This window comes from Oryctolagus cuniculus, chromosome 21 (genome assembly GCF_051225735.1).
Source record: "Oryctolagus cuniculus isolate XC-2025 breed Fujian yellow rabbit chromosome 21, ASM5122573v1, whole genome shotgun sequence".
NCBI lineage: Eukaryota > Metazoa > Chordata > Mammalia > Lagomorpha > Leporidae > Oryctolagus > Oryctolagus cuniculus.
The window spans coordinates 22,795,235-22,814,225 of NC_142887.1; the positions used below are offsets into that span (position 1 = coordinate 22,795,235).

Consider the following 18,991-nt stretch of genomic DNA (forward strand, 5'->3'; position numbering starts at 1 on the left):
AGACCTCTTATATACATGGATTCCAAAAAAAAGGTCAACATCTTTGTAGTCCATGTTTCCACCAACTTCTGGAAGCATCTTTTTCCCATGAGTCCATCCTTCCTCCTCGTGGAAGCTTCTAGACTCCCTGCCCCGGATTCTCTCCTGTCTTGGACCCTCACTTTTCTGACCTGGAGACCCAGAGAAGTCAAGGGACCCCCACAAAGTCCCCACAACAAAGCAGCCCATTGCCAAGGCTGGAGCAAGGGTGCTAATGGGGTCTGCGGACCCCAAGCCCTGTGCTGCCTTCCCCTCTGCCTGCCCCAGGGCTGCTGCAATCCCGCGCACATGTCACAAGCCCCCCTGTTCTCCCAGCGCCCCCGTCCTCGCCCTCGCCCCTGCCCCAGGCAGCTTTGAGTTCTGCTTCCGGTCTTGGTGTCACCCCCATGCCTGTTACTGTCAGCCCCACCACGAACGAATGGACATTTATTGAGCACCGACGAATCCCAGACACTCCAGAGAACACACAGAGGGCCTGGCCCCACTCCCAGGGCCCCCACCCCTCAGCAGAGCCCCCACCGCCCACACGGGGAGCGGGGGAAGCAGGTTGGGGCTGGGGGCTCGGCCGGGCAGGGCAGTGCAGCTGGCACAGGGTCCTCAGGCCTCTGCCAGGTTCCAGCTGGGGGTGGGCAGGGGTCACGTGGCTTTCCTGAGAGCAGAGTAAATAAATAATGGAGAGGCAGGCAGGGGTCCCCCCAGGCAGAGGGTCCTGGCGTTGGCTGATGTGACTCCATGGGAGTGAGGCAGGCGGCCAGGAGCCCGTGCTCTGGTGGGGAGCACGAGCCGGGACCAGAGCATCCTGGGCCTCGCCAGCATCTCCACCAGCCCTCACCTCTGAGGGTCAAAGGGACATGTGGGGGGACACCCAGGAAGTGCCATGAAATGCAGGCGGACTAGAACAGGCAGGTGCAGGGGCTGGGGTCGGGCTGCAGCCCCTAGAGGGCGGGGGCATCATCAGTCCGCCACTTGCGGGGGGTGACTCTGCTGGTGGCCAGGGCCACTGGGGTTCCCCACGTGAGCGAGTGGCACCACCACCTCGTCCGGGTTTGAATTGTTCTTCAGCTCCACCACGCGGGGCACCACAGAGGACCAGCGGTCTGTACGGGGAGCAGGCGGGAGGGAGGGAGAGAACACAGGCACAGCGTGAGCACCTACTGTGTACCACGTGAGCACTTGCTGTATACTGGTCACTCCGCAGTGATCTAAATGTCCATTTTAGAGGTGGAAACTGGGGCTCAGAGAGGTCAAGGTGCTCACCTGGGAGCATGGGGGGGATGGAGGAGGAGGAGCCAGGATTGGCGCTTGGGTCATGATGCCTTGAGCGCCCTTGGTGTCTCCAGCGCTCACGCTTTAGTGGAAAAACGAGGGGCTTCTCCACACCAGAGTGCCCAGGGACCCTGTCCTACCTGCCCACACCAGCTCCTGTCTCAGCACAGGGAGGGGCCAGGGCAGAGCCACCAAGGGGAGACGCCCCAGGCACGCACTAGCAGCCACGGGAGCTCCGTGGCCAGCCCATCTCGCCCTCCCGTTCTCCACATGTAGCCACTCAGTCCCAGAAAGGCACTGGGATGGCTCACAGCAGGGGAGTGACAGGAGCGGGCAGGGCTGCCTCCACCCAGCGGCTGCACTCACCCCTCCGGAGGCGGCCCACAGTGTGCGAGAAGCCGTAGTACTGGTACGTCTCATTCTTGCCCGGGTCCTCGTTGATGATGCCCAAGTTCTGGTTCCAGTGAGACCAGTTCACCTCATCCACCCTGGCGGGGCCAGAGCAGCAGGTTGGGGGGAGCCCCTCCGAGACAGCCCCCCACCCCTGCAGCCTCCCTGCTCCAGCATCCCCGCACCTCCTCCGTGTATTATGGAAAAACACACGAGAGCCGCCCCGTTAGCCACTTCTCTGTGTGCAGTTCCATGGGCTGAATTTGCAGCCATCTCCATGGTCTGGTTCCAGAATTCTCCATCACCCCAAATGTAACTTCTCCCTCCTGGAAGCTACAACTCCCTATGCCCCCCCTACCCACCTCTGGTCCCCACCAATCAGCTTTTCTGCTTTTTTTAAAATTTTCCTTTTATTTGAAAGATCTTCTGACTCCTCAGTTGCCCCCTTTGAGCCACAGCACCCCGGTGCACCCCACTGTTTGGTGGCCGTGAGATGCCTCCAGGTCTCCCCAAGGAGCCAGTGGGCGGCCCGCGGGGCGTGGCCCAGGCCCGAGCCCAGCTGTCCTCCTGGGCTAAGCAGTCCAGTTTCACGGCCGGCCAGGGAAGGTGGTGCGCTCAGCGCCCCCACTCCACAGACGAAGAAACTGAGGCTGAGAGAATTCACCAGCTTGGGGGACCTGAGCCCGGGCGAGGCCACGCGGGGCCCCCGCGGCTCCAGGAGTCGCAGCAGTCAGAAGGTGCGAGCTGGGGGTGGGGGCACCCTGCTGGCCGACCTTACCTGAAACACCACCTGCGGTCCGGGCTGCCGTCCGAGCTCTTGCCCACGGTCACCATCTCCCCGGAGCGGAAGGCCTTCCGCACGAACACGGGGAAGGAGCGCTCGATGTCCAGGATGGTGGTGGCCCACTGCGGGGAGGGACGGAGGTGCTGAGCCTGCCCTGGCCCACACCTGCCGGCCCCCGTGACGGAGATGAGGAGACAGAGAACCTGGCTTCCCAGCTCCTGCTGGCCCTGCAGGCAGGGCTGGGGGTCCCTGTGCCCGCCGGCGTGCACCAGGAAAGCTCTGGGTGATGCGGGATCCAGTCAGAGAGGCCGCAGCCAAGCCCCTGCCGGGAACTCGGCCGTTGCCATTCAGTGCTGGTAACACTTAGGGAAGGGTGGGGCCTGGGGCCAACCACACAGCAAATGCCCGGTGTAAAGGGGCAGCCGTGGCCAACCCCTCCCCCACAGGAAGCTGGTGCTCCCAGCTCCCAGCGAAGCAGGAAGTGTGGGCCCTGCACTGTGGAGCGTCCAACATTCAAGACCAGAAGTCTACATGTTCACGTGGAATATCCTATTTCTAAAATTTTACATGGGAGCTGGCGCTGTGGCTTAGTGGGCTGAGCCTCTGCCTGAGGCATCGGCATTCCATATGGGCACTGGTTCGAATCCCGGCTGCTCTACTTCCAATTCAGCTCTCTGCTGTGGCCTGGGAAAGTAGTGGAAGATGGCCCAAGTCCTTGGGCCCCTGCACCTGTGTGGGAGACCTGGAGGAGGCTCCTGGCTCCTGGCTTTGGATGGGCCCAGCTCCAGCTGTTGCAACCATTTGAGGAGTGAACCAGCAGATGGGAAGACCTCTCTCTCTCTCTCTGCCTCTCTATAACTCTACATTTCAAATAAATAAATAACTCTTTAAAAATAAATAAATAAAATTTTAAAAATAACACCCCCCCCCAGGGGGAATGCTGGGTGGGAGTGGCCCAGACCCAGGGCCAGCCCAGCCTTGTCCACTGGGCCAGGCTGGGGCATGCCAGCCACCTGGGCTCAGCACAGGAGCCCCCCTGCCAGGCAGGTGTTCCCTGCAGCGGTGTGAGTGTGTTGCCCAGAACACGTGGGTTGGAAGCTTAAGCTCCAAAGGCCTATATGAGCGGTGTTTGGGGAAGGGGCCTCTGGGAGGTGGCCAGGGTTAGATGAGGCCAGGAGGGTGGGCCCCCAGGATGGCATCGGTGGGCATTATGAGGGAGAGAGATGAGACCCAGCGCCCTCGCTCTGTCCCTCCATGGGGCGCCCTCTCCCATGTCGCGAAGCCATGAGAAGCTCTGATCAGAGGCCAGCGCCCTGCTCTCTGGCTCCGCAGCCCCCAGGTCCTCGAGCCAAGTAAACCTGTACTCTAAATTATAAACTATGGGGCCCCAGCTGGATGGCTGCAGCACAGACAACGGCCCAAGAGACCCTGAGACCGGCTGTGCCACCCGAGCGCACTCAGCTGTGCCGGCTGCACCTGCGAGCTGAGCCACGGGACAAACTGGACACCAGGACCCGAGGACAGGCAAGAAGTCCCCTCGCTTCCCTCGGAGGCTCTGGCAAGGGGGCAGCAACCTGCGATGCCCAGTGGTCCACACAAGGAAGCGCAGGCAGTGTGGCTCCAGACAGCGCGCCCGCGGGAGGGGGAAGACTGGGGGAGGCGACGGCCAGCCGGCGGACGGGGTGGGGCAGAGAGTGGGGCTGGGCAGGGTGGAGGGTGGGCCTGGCCGGTGGGCGGGGCTGGGTGTGGCTGGCCGGAGGGCAGGGCTGGCGGGGCTGGGTGGGGCTTGGCAGCAGGCGGGGCTGGGCGGGGCTGGGTGGGGCTGGCCGGCGTGGGGCGGGGCGGGGCGGGACAGGGAGGCAGGCGGGGCTAGGCGGGGCTGGGCGGGGCGGGGCGGCATGGGGCGGGGCTCACCTGCAGCTTCCAGATGTGCTTGCTCTCCTTGGACACCTGGCCCACCGTCTCCCCCATGAGGGCGATGAGCATGTTGAGCAGCAGGACGAAGGTGAGGATGATGTAGGTGACGAGCAGGATGATGAAGACCACGGGGTACTTGGCGCTGCCCAGCATCTCCAGGTCGCCCATGCCGATGGTGAGCTTGAAGAGGTCCAGGAGGAAGGTGCTGAACGTCTCGCTGTCGCGGCACGAGGGGTAGGTGGGCGTGGTGCAGTTGCTCTGCCCCTCGTCGCACACCTTCATATTGGCGCAGGGCGTCAGCAGGGAGACCAGGGCTGTGGGCGGGACAGGGGCCGCGTGGCTGAGCGCGAGGACTCCAGGTGGCAGGCGGGGAGCGCCGCGCCCCATTGCATAGAACAGACCATGGAGGCTTGGCCAGGACGGAGCGCCGGGTCCCAAAGCCTTGGCCCTCCCCATGCGCTCAGGCTGTTCAGGCAGAGGTCTCAGGGATCCAGGTCTGTGGTTCTCAGCCAGGGGCAAGCCCCCTGCCCCGGGGGCTGGTGGGGGCGGGGCATTTGGCAGTGTCTAGATACACTGGGTGGGACGGCCTGGGACACCACTCAACATCCTAGAGGACCCAGGACAGCCCCTGCCACAGAGCAGTAGCTGGCCCCAAGGGTCTCTAATGATGCCTGTCACTCTTAGCAGCCTTGGGAGTGCTGGAATGCCACCTGGGCTGGTGTGCTGTCTGTCTGTCTCTCCTATCACACACACACACACACACACACACACACACAGAAGGAGGGAAGCTGGCGCCAGGTACCTGTCTGTATTGTCCGAGAACTGGAGAACTTGTGTTCCCTAAGGGCCCTCACCCCCAGCAGAGTCTTAAACGTCCTTTCTCATTAAGCCCAGAGGAAGCTTCAGAGCCCTCAACACAGTTCAGCAGCAACAATGTGTCCCTGAACCAGCCAGGGCCGGGAGCCCAGAGAGGCTCAGCGCCTTCAGTCTCCGGGGAGCCTGCAAACCAGGCTTCATGGTGAGCATGCGCTCGTGGGCTGACGCTATTTAACTGTGTAATGGTTGCTGAACCACTGTGTTGAGGATTCTGCTCTCAGTTCTGTGATCCATTAGCAAGGTCTGCCATGGGCACAGAAATGGGCAACAGCAGCACATGTGTTGTGGTTATGCTATGCCAGTCCCAGACTCCAGATCTAGTGGACCCCAGCAGGGGACGCCTTGGGACCAAACTGACCACTAAGTTGCTATTTTCATTCCCAAGCTCCTGCCTCAGTTTCTCCATTCAGGACTGCAGTGGGGCTGGGACTCCTGACCTGAATCCCAGACTCTTGTAGAAGCCTGGACACTCTGCCCTGTTCTTTCCAGCTCCACCCCTAGGAGGGAGCAGCTGTATCTTGTCCCTGTCTCCCCAGCCATGGTAGATTAATTCCTGAATGGACCCTTGTGTCCGTAGCCCATCCACGTGACTTTCTAGGTCCTCCCATCAAGAAGCGGACTCTGTTTCCCTGCTTTGGCCAACAGACGGCAGGAACAGTGCTGTCCCACAGGAGGTGGATTTGAACACTTCCACTCTTGTTCCTAGAGCCCTGAGAGCACTGTGGGAACAAGCCCAAGGCAGCTGGCTAGACGACGAGTGACCACAGGGAGCAGAGCTGGTGGCCTCCAGCCCAGGCCACCCTGGCTGGACCAGTCAGCTGGCAGCCAACCCACACGCCAACCACAGACGCAGGGGCCTGCTGACCCGCACGCACAAGCAGGAACGGCGGGTGTTGGGTCCGATGTTGTGGCATAGCAGGTGAAGTGACACCTGCATCCCACATGGGCGCCGGTTCGTGTTCCGGCTGTTCCTCCTCCAGTCCAGCTCCCTGCTACTGCGCCCGGGAAGGCCCAGAAGATGGCCCAAGTGCTTGGGTCCCTGTCATCCATGTGGGAGACCCGGATGGAGCTCTTGGCTCCTGGCTTCAGCCTGGGCCAGCCCTGGCTGTTGTGACCATTTGGGAGTGAACCAGCAGATGGGAGACACCTCTCCCTCCCTCCCTCCCTCCCTCCCTTCCTTCCTTCCTTCCTCCCTCCCTCCCTCCCTTCCTTCCTTCTTCCCTCCCTCCCTCCCTCCCTCCCTCCCTCCCTCCCTTCCTTCCTTCCTTCTTCCCTCCATCCCTCCCTCCCTCCCTCCCTTCCTCTCTCTCTCTCTCAAATAAATAAATAAAACTTCTTTTTAAAAAATGGCTGTCAGCCGGCGCCGCGGCTCAATAGGCTAATCCTCCGCCTTGCAGCGCCAGCACTCCGGGTTCTAGTCCCGGTCGGGGCACCGGATTCTGTCCAGGTTGCCTCTCTTCCAGGCCAGCTCTCTGCTGTGGCCAGGGAGTGCAGTGGAGGATGGCCCAAGTGCTTGGGCCCTGCACCCCATGGGAGACCAGGAGAAGCACCTGGCTCCTGCCTTCGGATCAGCGCGGTGCGCCGGCCACAGCACGCCGGCCGTGGCGGCCATTGGAGGATGAACCAATGGCAAAGGAAGACCTTTCTCTCTGTCTCTCTCTCTCTCACTGTCCACTCTGCCTGTCAAAAAAAAAAAAAATGGCTGTCATCTTAAGCCGCTACATTTTCGGGGCTTCCTTTGCAGCTATGCAAATACTCCAGTTTTACTGCACACGAGCTTTTGAACTTGGACAAATCACTGAACTTTTCTAAGCCTCCAGTTCCTTATCTATAAAAGTGGATCTAAAAAGAAAGGATCTTCCCTGGCAGTTTTGTTGGGTGAACGGCACGGTTCTAAGTCCACCGCCTGGTCCACAGCGAGAACACAGTCGCTGATGCTGTTAACCTGCAGCTCAGCTGTGGCTGCTGTGTCCGTCCTCGCCCCTCCCCCGCTAGGCCCACCAGGGCACCCAGGGCTCACCTGAGGCGTAGCCGATCATGAAGAGCAGGTAGACGAGCAGGAAGCGGAAGAGGTCTTTGAAGAGGATCTGAAGACCCCAGGGGGATCGGCGGACAAAGAGGAGACTCGAGCTGTCTCGCTTTCCCACGGCTGTGCCCCCAACCCTCCTGCCCCTCCCCTGGCTGTCCCCAGTGTCTGGACGCAGCGCCCCCGGTCCTCAGGTCTGGGGACGCCTGTGCCGTGCGCCGTGCGCTGGTGCGCGCAGCCCCTCCCACCCCCAGCCGTACCTTCTGGATCATGATGCTGTAGGTGCCTGTGAGTTTCAGCCCGCGAGTGAAATACAGGGCGTTCATCCAGCCCAGGACCAGGGCAAAGACCATCACGGCCAGGTAGGCCTCGAGCCCCGCCAGGTAGAGGGCCGCGGAGACGATGACCAGCACGGAGTAGATGAAGCTACGGGCAGCAGAGACCGCAGGAGAGGCCAGAGGGGAGAAGGGACCATGAGGCCTTGGGGGGCTACACGTGTCCCCCAGCTCCAGGGGAGCTCCTGACGTCTTCCAGGCCCCCAGAAGAGACACAATGTGCATTGGCTGGAATGCTGCTAACCAGAAGGCTCCATCACCTGGCAACTATGTGTGCGTGTGTGTGTGTGTGCGTGTGTGTGCGCATGTGTGTGTGCGTGTTTGTGCGCACACGTGTGTGTGTGATGGCACTGAGGGCCTGTAAGATCCCAAAATGATGCTCTTTGAAACCCATAGAGAAAGATTCATTGGTACTCAGCAGAGATTTCAGGGCTCAGTAAATTTCACTGTTTTCTGATTCTAAAAAGATGGAGCCCACAGGCATTAACTCCCTGATCCTGTGCCCTTGGCAGACATCATTAATCAAGCACTGCACTTTTTCCCACTAAACACAGTGGCAGCCACCATCACCCCCCATCAACATGGCACTCCAGGCAGGCATTAGCAATCAATCACCTGTGAAAGAAGTTGAAATGATTTCTATCCGTGGTGTATACAGTGACTCCCCGGGAACCAGAATACATGGGGACTTCAAAAAATTTGTAGAAAAATGGAATTATAAGTTTATTTTTGTGTAGAAAATTCTGAAATCCATGCATTCAAAAGGGTTTCAAAAAATCATCAAAAATATGTCTTGTGAAAAAAGCAGGAGTTTCAAAAAAATTTTTGCACCCAAATAAATTTCCCCTTTAATTGTTTTTTCAAAAATGTTTTGAAGTAACCTTGTATTTTTTTTAAAGAATTATACAGGTACACTTTTACTCCAACTTCATCTCTTCTGTTTTTTAAAGATGTATTTATATTTACTTTGAAAGGCAGAGTTACAGAGAGAGAAGGAGAGAGAGAGAGAGAGAGAGAGGATCTTCATCCACTGGTTCATTGCCCAAACAGCTGCCATAGCCATGGCTGTGCCAGGCTGAAGGAGCCCAGAACTCCATCCCAGTCTCCCACATGGGTGCCAGGGCCCAGGCACGGGGCCGTGCTCCACTGCCTTCCCGGGCGCAGAGCAGGGAGCTGGATGGGAAGTGGAGCGGCACATGGGTGCCAGTGACCCAGGCAGAGGCTGAAGCTGCTGTCACAACGCTGCCCCCCACCCCAGTATCTCTTTACCCAGAACACCCTGCTGCTTGACCCAGCCTTGTCCTGACTGTGGGTTAGAGCTGCCAGGGCTGTAGGGCCGCCTCTGCCACATCTGGCTGCGCAGCCAGCCCAACCCCGCCTCCCGCCCCAGGAGCCTCTGCGTACTAGAGCAGCTGGAAGGAGCCATCCACGAAGAGGGAGTTCACTCCAGGGCACTTCTTCATGAACAAGTCTTTGATCTGTTGCAGGGGGTGGGGGGGAGGCAGGGGAAAGGGGCGCAGTCAGGAGGGGTGGGGAGGGGATGGGAAGGGCGAGGCGGAGGCAGGGCCCAGGGAAGGATGGACTCCCGTCCTGGGAGGAACAGGTGCAAAGGAAGAAGCAGCAGCAGCCAGGCGGGGTGGGGTGGGGGGTGGGGAGGCACGGGACACGCAGGGGGGAGGGGGTGGGGGGCTGGGCACTCACGCTGGTGAGAAAGAACAGGACCCCGGTGAGCAGAGTGATGATCTCGCCGGCCAGACGCAGGAAGTCCACCGTGGTGCGGTAAGGGTATGGCGGCTGCGGTGGGGGAACATACTTGGTCCTCAGCCTGCGCTTCCAACCCCTGTACCCCGATCCAGACGCTCCCTAGTGCCCTCCACATCTGGCCCACACAGAGCCTCCTCCTTCCCTCCTTGCCCCTTGGGTCCCGTCCCAGCTCAGAGCCATCCACAGATACCCAAGTTGGGGGCACGTCCCAACCTGTCTCAAAGCCTCCTCCAGCGCCCCAGTCCCCGGTGGCCAGGCCCGGTGCCCGCCCCGGCTCCCGCCCTGCTCTGGGCACTCACAGTGCCCTCCAGCGGCTGGTAGTAGGCGGTGAGGGTGAAGATGACCATGGCGCACAGGTAGGAGACCACGTTGATGTAGAACGAGACCGCTCCAAACTTGCGCCACTTGTCCCACAGGAGTTCATTGATGGGCTCCACGGCCAGCATCTCGTGGCGGTTCTGCGATAGGCAGGCGGGGTGGGGGGTTGGGGGTCGCCTTCCCCATCTGGGGGAAGATGCCCACAGGCCACTCCAGCCCCCTCCCCCTGCCCGAGAGCTCTCTCTCTCCTAACACAGCAGGGATTCACAGGGAACAGGAGGGACACTCAGAATCAGCCCAGCGATGGAGGCTGCCTCAACTTACCCAAAGGGCTCTGTTCTAGCATCTGGGGACCACAGCCAGGAAGTTCCTTAAAGGGCATCCATTCTCATGCCCCCCAGACTCTACACTCTGAGTGGTTCCGAGCTCCTGGCAGCAATGGCCCGTGCAGCTTGCTAAAAAGGTCCACGCTCCATCCTCAGAAATTCTCATTCAGCAGCCCAAGTCCCGGCTACTGCATGCTTCTGACCCAGCTCCCTGCTAACGTGCCTGGAAGCCACAGACCAGGGCTCACGTGTTGCCCATGGGGGACACCTGGATGGAGTTCCCTGGTCCTGGCTTCGGCCTGGCCCAGCCCTGGCTGTCGTGGACATTTGAGGCATGTGTTCACAACCGTAACAATAACATGTGACAGATGACATCATCCGTTGATGACCCTGGGCCAGGCTGTTCTAAAATTAACTCACTTGGTTCTCCCAGCAATGCCAAGGACATGCGCCCTCCTTAACCTCTGGTTACACACACGGAAGCCGAGGCAGGGAGAGGGTGACTCACTCATCCCGAATCAGCCAGCATGTGTGTGTTACAGAGCCAGGATCCCACCTGCCCCAAGACTCAGCCTCCCACAAGCCTTGCCCGTGTCTCCCAGGTGCCAGATGCTGCTCTGGGCACTGAATTGGCACCTTGTGTTGCGCTTGGCCCAGGGGCCCACCACCCTGGGCCCTGCCCCGCCGTAGCTCCTCCCCACCCCATGCCCACCTCGATCTTGCTGTTATACACCAGGATTTCCAGCACGGAGGCCTCTTCCCCACATGTGTCCAGGGACGAGAGATCATACAGCGAAGAGTAGACGGGGCCATAGGCCCAGTCCTTGAACTTGCGCGACAGGTGCCGCGTGTCCTCGTCCGTCACCTCCCGCCGAATGATGTGCTGAAAGATCTGTGGAGGTGGGGGGAGCAGCAGGGCGGGTCAGGGACAAGGGGCGGGGCTCAGCCCATCCAACAGTGCCTCCCCAGGGAACAGGAAGGAGGGGATGGAGAACACTGAGTGCCTACTGTTTGCTGGGTCCCATCTTGCCTAATTCTAACCAAGGTGTTTCACAGGTGAGCTAACAGGGCGTCTGGGAAGGGCGTTCCCTGATGCCACACAGCCCGTCAGCAGGAGCCGAACCCGGGCCAGCCTTGAGCACCATGCGTGTCTGTGTCTCCTCTCATGGTGTTACGGCAGCCACGACCTGGACAGGTCCAGGCAGGAGCCGTACTCACGATGATCGCATTCATCCCGCGATTTGTGGCTTACACCCGGGGAAACCGAGGCACGGAGACAGAGGTAGGAGTCACCCCAGGCCACACAGCCCAGGAAGGCCAAGTCTTCTTGACTGCTTCGGATGCTGGGATTCAGGAGTGTTCAGGAATGCCACCATTTTTGCTTTTTTAAAAATAGACTCGTGATTCCTACCCCTTTGCAGAACACATACCTCCCTTCCCGGTCCCAGCAATGCTGTAGCAGAGGGTACTATCACTACCCCCGCTTTACAGACAAGGAAACTGAGGCCGAGAAAGGGGCGGAAGATATCCGGGGTCCCATGGCGGGAAGTGGCAGGGACGGAGCTTAGACCAGGTGCACCTGACTCCCTGCGGCTCCGGGCTTGGTTCTCAGGCAGCGCGATGCTGCCCCCTGGGGGACAATTCGGCAATGTCTGCAGACATTTCTAGTGGTCACAGTGTGTGTGTTGGGGCCGGGGGACTTAGTTGGTCCAGGCCAGGAATGCACAGGAATGCCCAAAACGTCAGGGGTTGAAAAGCTGTGAGGCCGAAAGAGGTGAAGCCATGGATGTGGGGCCACTCGGCAGGTCAGGGCTGGGAGCAGAGCAAGGCTGGAGCCCTGAGACTCAGTGGGCGGAGCCGTGGGGCCACGGGGGTGAGACGAGGTGAGAGGCTCTAGGATGAAGTGGAGCAGCTTGGCTGGACACTAGGGAGCCGTAGCAGATTCTTGAGCTGGGACATCTGCACACTGGGGGTCAGCAGGACAGGAGGAGGGTGCACATAGGTATAACGAATGCCCTGCGTGTGAGCTGGGGAGGGAGAGGTGTCAGCCGGGCCCAGCCCCCCACTCACCCCAATCTTGCCCGTCTTGGCGGCCATCATGAGGGGCGAGAGCCCGTCGTTGTTGAGCACGGCCTCCAGGTTGCTGTCGGGGAAGAGGCGGGCACACTTGAGCAGCAGCAGGTCGTACATCTTGGTGACGAACTTGGTGTTCTCGCGGGTGTTGTCAGCGATGGCCACGAGCGCGTGCAGCACGGTGTTGCCGCGCGAATCCTGGCGCCGCATGTCCGCCTTCTTGTGCGGGTTCTCCGTCAGGTAGTTGACGATGTGCGGCTGGTTGGTGCAGGCGGCCAGCGACAGGGGCAGCTCCCCTGCGGGCGGGGTGGGGCAGGGTGGGGGTGGGGGATGGGAGGTCAGTGAAGGAGGCCTGGGGACTCTTTGGGACCGACAAGCCACCCGAGCGTGACAGGCGCGTGACACCCGGAGTGCAGGCGGAGGCATCTTATGGTGACTGCACACTGGCGCAGCTGCTGGGGCCGCGGGGTGTGGCGATGGGGGTGTGGCCTTGCGGCTTGGAGGCTGTGAGTGCCGGGGACAAGTGAGGGGCCGGCTCTTCCCCGGGCACTGTCCTTGGGACACACCTGAGGTGTGCCCGGGAGCAGGGGTGGAAGGAAGACCAGTTCTCCGGTGCCGCTGTGACTTGGTGCTCATCTCAGCCACTCCACACCTCCTATCCAGCTCCCTGCTGTGGCCTGGGAAGGCTGCAGAAGACGGCCCACGTGCTTTGGCCCCTGCACCCACGTGGGAGACCTGGAAGAAGCTCCTGGCTCCTGACTTCAGCCTGGCCCAACCCTGGCTGTGGCAGACCTTTGAAAGGTGAACCAGCAGACGAAGATTCTCTCTCTCTCTCTCTCTCTCTCTCTCTCTCTCTCTCTCTCCCTCTCTCTGCCTTTCAAATAAATGAATAAACTTTTTTTTTTGAATAAACTTTTTTAAACAATAAGGTGCCAGGCACAAGAACCCATGGCAGCTCAGGGTTCCCGTGACCCCATTGCCCAGATGGGAGGCAGAGGCTCCGGAAAGCAAGGGCGCCTGGTTGAGAAGCAGCAGAGTGAGGATTCGAACTCAGATCCCTCATTCCAAGCTCTCCCGGGGCACTCAGGCACAGGAAGCAGGACTGGCGTGCAGCCTAGGCTGTGTGCCACTGACGGGCCCCCGGCCAGCCAGGCTCCAGATGTTGCAGAGTTGTCCAGGATGAAGACGCCAACCTGGACCCGTATGTGCACCCCCAGGCTTCTCTCGTGCGCCCCCAGCCCCACCAGGACCCTGCTCACCAAAGTAGAAGTAGCCCCCCTCGTCCTTGGGCTGGAAGAAGCGGCCGCGGGCCTGGGCGTGCACGTCGGCTCCCTGGGCCACCAGCAGCTCCACGTAGTGTTTGCAGCGGCGCTCGATGGCGATGTGCAGGGCGGTCTGACCTGCGGCGTGGGGGAGGGGCGGTCAGCTGGATGCTGGCAGGGCAGCTGGGGGGGCTGGGCTGAGACCCAGGCTGTGGCACTGCAGGCCCGAGCCTCGGCCAGCAGCACCTGTGGGCGGCCAGCAGGCCGGCAGACCTTCCCTGGGACATGGGGTTTGGGAGCCCGGAGTCTTGGATCGGCCACATTAGGAATCTGAATTCCAAGTTCAAAGGTCGCCCGGCTCAGGGGCTCCCAGAGGGGAGTTTCTCAGACTCGATGGATGCTTCAATTCTAGAGGAAGCAATGGCATTTTGGTCTCGCAGAATTTGGGATTCTAGATAGAAAAGTTGTTGGCTTCGAATGCTGACATCCAGGGTTCTGCGGGGTGAATTCTACTTCCTATAATCATAGAACGTAGAACCGGGAGCTTGGACCAGGGCCGCCTTTGCCTCTCCGAGCTGCTGGCTCAGTACCACAGAGCCTCAGAGGACCCAGAACCGTCCCATCTTAGGCCCAGAAGTCCAAGTTCATGGACCACTGAGCTCCACGCATCTCAGAATCTTGGGGCCGGTGCCGCGGCTCAACAGGCTAATCCTCCACCTTGCAGCGCCGGCACACCGGGTTCTAGTTCCGGTTGGGGCGCCGGATTCTGTCCCGGTTGCCCCCTCTTCCAGGCCAGCTCTCTGCTGTGGCCTGGGAGTCTGGGAGTGTAGTGGAGGATGGCCCAAGGGCTTGGGCCCTGCACCCCATGGGAGACCAGGAGAAGCACCTGGCTCCTGGCTTCGGATCAGCGCAGTGCGCCGGCCGCAGTGCGCCAGCCATGGCAGCCATTGGAGAGTGAACCAACGGCAAAAGGAAGACCTTTCTCTCTCTCTCTGTCTCTCTCTCTCACTGTCCACTCTGCCTGTCAAAAAAAAAAAAAAAAAAAAAAAAGAATCTTGGAATCCTTGTGAGACTCCGAAGATCAAAGCTGAGAGGCATGGTTACTGTTCTCTCATCCATTTGTCCACCATTTACCCATCCGTCCATCCATGCATCTGTCCACCCGTCCACTATTCCAACCACCCACCCTCCCATTCCTATATCATCCATCCGTGCCGGTGCTTGCAGGCCAGATGGAAGCTGTGCAGTCCGATGAGCATGAGCGGCCCCTCCCCGACCCCGCGGCCCCCTGCCCGCCCAGGGCCGCACCTCGGTAGTAGATGTCGCGAAAGGGCGCGTTGATGAACTCGCGCATGTTGCCGGTCCGCTCGGCGATGTCCAGCAGCGCGGGGATGGTGTCGTTGCGGCCGTTGCTCAGGTTCAGCAGGGCCTTGGGCAGGCAGGTCTTCCCCGTGGACGGCTCTGGGGGGACGGGGATACGGCATGAAGCTGGGCCCCAGCCCATGGCCCTGAGCTGCTGGGCAGAGAGTCAGAGGTCCCGGACCCCAGCCGGGCTGCAGGCCTCCTCTCTGTGCCCCGTTCTGTCCAGTGGGGGTGTGGGCCCCTGCACCTGCTTCCCGTGGGTCTGAGAGGCTCAAATAAAGTCACGGGGGCGCGGGTGCTTTGAAGAGCAGCAGGCCGGGCCGGTGCTGTGGCTCAGCGGGGTAAAGCCCCGGCCTGCAGTGCCGGCATCCCATATGGGTGCTGGTTCTTGTCCCGGCTGCTCCTCTTCCAATCCAGCTCTCTGCTGTGGCCTGGGAAAGCAGTAGAAGATGGCCCAAGTGCTTGGGCCCCTGCACCTGCGTGGGAGACCCAGAAGAAGCTCCTGGCTCCTGGCTTCGGATCAGCTCAGCTCTGGCCGTTGCGGTCATTTGGGGAGTGAACCAGCGGATGGAATATCTCTCTTCCTGGCTCCACCTCTCTAACTCTTTCAAATAAAGAAAATAAATCTTAAAAAAAAAAAAAAAAAAAGGCAGCACGCTGATGAGGACCCAGGGAAGCAGCTGCCGGCCTCCTGGGAGTTAGAGCCCGCTTCTCAGGCAGCGCTGACACGGGTCTTCCAGGGGAGCCCTGTCCCCACTGCGTTCCTCCCCACACCCGCCCAGCACCCAGCCCAGGAGAACCGAGTCTGCCTCCCCTTCTGCCTAAGGTGGAGGGCCCGCCCCGAATGCTGCCAGGGCCCCTGTGTGTGTGCGGCACACACACACACTCAGACACACTCACACACTCACATACACACTCACACATACACTCATACACACACATGCACACTTAGACACACTAACATGTTCATAAACACACAGTCACACATATATACTCACCTATTAACACACACATGTACAAATGTACACACATACACACCCACACACATACTCACATACACATACACCAACATGCATTTACACACATTCACACTCACATACAATACACACACTCGCACACACATGCACTTACACACACTAACATGTACATAAACACACTCACACATATATACTCACTACTAACACATACAACATATGTACAAATGTACACACATACACACCCCACACACACTCACATACACACTCACACACACCAACATGCATTTACACACATTCACACTCACATACAATACACACACTCGCACACACATGCACTTACACACACTAACATGTACATAAACACACTCACACATATATACTCACTACTAACACATACAACATATGTACAAATGTACACACATACACACCCCACACACACTCACATACACACTCACACACACCAACATGCATTTACACACATTCACACTCACATACAATACATACACTCACACACACATGCACTTATACACACGCTAACATGTACATAAACACACACTTATACATATATACTCACATACTAACACATACAACATATGTACAAATGTACACACATGCACACCCCACACACATGCTCACATACACACACCAACATGCATTTACACACAGTCATGCTAACATACAATACACACACTCACACATGCATGCACTTATACACACATTAACATGTACATAAACACACATACTCACACATATATACTCACATACTAACACACACATTCACACACTAACACACACACCCACACACATACTCACATACACACACCAACACACCTTTACACACATTCACACTCACACATACACACACACTCACACACATGCACTTATACACACACTAACATGTACATAAACACACATACTCACACATTTATACTCACACACTAACACACACACACATACACACTCACACACCCACACACCTTTACACACATTCACACTCACACACATACACACACACTCACACACATGCACTTATACACACACTAACATGTACACAAACACACACTCACACACGCACCTGCCTTGGGCCCTAGCTTCCAGGCGGCATCAGACCATGCTCTCACTGCCACTGTCAGGGCCACTGGAGCTCCCTGCGCTGGCCTCAGCATCCCCTTCCGCACCCCAACCCCAGTCTGCACGCATCCCCACCTTGGAGGATGACGCCCCCTGCTGGCCACAACCTGGCATCACCCTGGCCATGCCCTTTGGGCCTGGGCCCCAGGATGTGCTGTCAGAGGGGGCATCTTCCAAGAAATGGGGCAAGACATGGCATACCAGGGCCTGGCCACCAGGGGGCGCAGCGGCCCAGGCCACAGGGGCAGCTGAACCCCAGGGCCCTAAGTTGACAATTGTTAAATTGGCGGTTGTGCACCAAAGGGAAGGTGGGGGGGCGTCCCCAGACTCCCCTGGGAATCAGATGAACTCATCACCCTGTAGCCAGAAACACATGTAGGGGCGGATCCAGGTTTTGTGGGGCCTGATGCTTATAGAATTGGGGGGACCCCGTTCAGGAAAATGAACATACAAGGAGGTCCAGAGCTGTAGAAGGAATTTTAGCAAGTGCGGGGCCCTGGATGGTGGAAATTCCACGCTCATCTGCAACTCAGAGACCCCCACCTCACAAGCCCCTACCAGAGCCCCCAGGCCAAGAGCCCCGGACTCGATCTGAAGCTCAGGAGTCGCCGGGGGTGTGGGTGGCCCCGAGGGCACTGCTCTGCCCTGCTGCAGGCCGGGGTGCCATCGTCCATCCCACGGGATCCGCTCTGCGCGGAGCTGCCCTCCCTCGGCTAACAGACCTGGCGGGCCACGAGGGGCCACCTGGCCAAGCTGGAGGTGCAGGAGCGCTCTAAGTGACAGCAAGTGCCCTGCCGCCGAGACATGCCGAGGGCAGAAAGGGGCAACGGACCCCCCCCGGCCCAGTCCTAGACTCTGCCCCCCAGGGAAGCCACACTGCCGGGCTGGGGACCACAAATGAGTATTTTTAGATGATTCTAGCAGCTCTCTCTCTCTCTTAATACTCATTTATTTATTTGAGAGGCAGAGTTACAGAGAGAGAGAGAAGGAGAGGCAGAGAGAAAGGTCCTCCATCCGCTGGTCCACTCCCTAAATGGCTGTAATGGCCAGAGCTGGGCCAACCCAAGGCCAGGAGCCAGGAGCTTCTTCCAGGTCTCCCATGCAGGTGCAGGGTCCCAAGCACTTGGGCCATCTTCTACTGCTTTTCCAGGCCATCAGCAGGGAGCTGGATCAGAAGTGGAGCAGCCGAGGGCTGGCGCTGCGGCTCACTAGGCTAATCCTCTGCCTGTGGCGCCAGCACTCCAGGTTCTAGTCCCAGTTGGGGCGCCGGATTCTGTCCTGGTTGCTCCTCTTCCAGTCCAGCTCTCTGCTGTGGCCTGGGAAGGCAGTGGAGGATGGCCCAAGTGCTTGGGCCCTGCACCTGCATGGGAGACCAGGAGGAAGCACTGGCTCCTGGCTTCGGATCGACACAGCACACCAGCCGTGATGGCCATTTAGGGGGGTGAACCAATGGAAAGAAGACCTTTCTCTCTGTCTCTCTCTCTCTCTCTCACTGTCTAACTCTACCTGTCGGAAAAAAAAAAACAAAAAAACAAAAAAACAAAAAAACGGAGCAGCTGGGACTCGAACTGGTGCCCATACGGGATTCTGAGCACCACAGCATTGTCCCTATCCCCGCCCCCTGGCAGTCCCTTCTGATGGACACAAGGACTCTGTACTGTATCACTAGGGTGCTGAGCGGCAGGTGTCTGGCTAGCAGTTCAGGTGCCGATGCACACGTCTACATCTCGCATCAGAGTACCGGGCTCGAATTCCAGCTCTGGCCCCCAACTCCAGCTTCCTGTGAACGTGCGTCCTGGGAGGCAGGGGTGACGGCTCAAGTGATGGGCTCCTGACACCCACGTGGGAGGCCTGGGTGGTGTTCTTGGCTTCTGGCTACAGACTGGCCCTGCCCCTGCTGCTGTGGCCATTTGAGGGGTGAACCAGTGAGTGCAAGCTCCCTCTATCTATCTCAGTCTCTGTGTGTCCATCTCTGTATCTCTGCCTCTCAAACAAATCAATACACTTTTTTTTAAAATTTTTTTTATTTTTTGACAGGCAGAGTGGACAGTGAGAGAGAGAGACAGAGAGAAAGGTCTTCCTTTGCCGTTGGTTCACCCTCCAATGGCCGCCGCGGCCAGCGCGCTGCGGCCGGCGCACCGCGCT

At 59.0% G+C, this 18,991-nt stretch overlaps 1 protein-coding gene across 1 annotated transcript in view; it reads right to left on the minus strand.

Annotated features, from left to right (window-relative positions):
• Positions 1 to 448: 448 nt before the first annotated feature.
• The window catches only part of TRPV4 (transient receptor potential cation channel subfamily V member 4), a 37,624-nt gene continuing 19,081 nt past the window's right edge, over positions 449 to 18,991 (minus strand). The window contains exons 4-16 of the mRNA XM_070065747.2: positions 14,685 to 14,837; positions 13,374 to 13,514; positions 12,112 to 12,410; positions 10,754 to 10,933; positions 9,697 to 9,855; positions 9,335 to 9,427; positions 9,038 to 9,111; positions 7,559 to 7,724; positions 7,293 to 7,359; positions 4,394 to 4,710; positions 2,474 to 2,601; positions 1,672 to 1,793; positions 449 to 1,136 (exon numbers count right to left, since the gene is read on the minus strand). Coding sequence (XP_069921848.2) covers positions 994 to 1,136; positions 1,672 to 1,793; positions 2,474 to 2,601; positions 4,394 to 4,710; positions 7,293 to 7,359; positions 7,559 to 7,724; positions 9,038 to 9,111; positions 9,335 to 9,427; positions 9,697 to 9,855; positions 10,754 to 10,933; positions 12,112 to 12,410; positions 13,374 to 13,514; positions 14,685 to 14,837 — 2,042 coding nt within the window. The 3' untranslated portion in view covers positions 449 to 993. The remainder of the gene's footprint in view (positions 1,137 to 1,671; positions 1,794 to 2,473; positions 2,602 to 4,393; positions 4,711 to 7,292; positions 7,360 to 7,558; positions 7,725 to 9,037; positions 9,112 to 9,334; positions 9,428 to 9,696; positions 9,856 to 10,753; positions 10,934 to 12,111; positions 12,411 to 13,373; positions 13,515 to 14,684; positions 14,838 to 18,991) is intronic.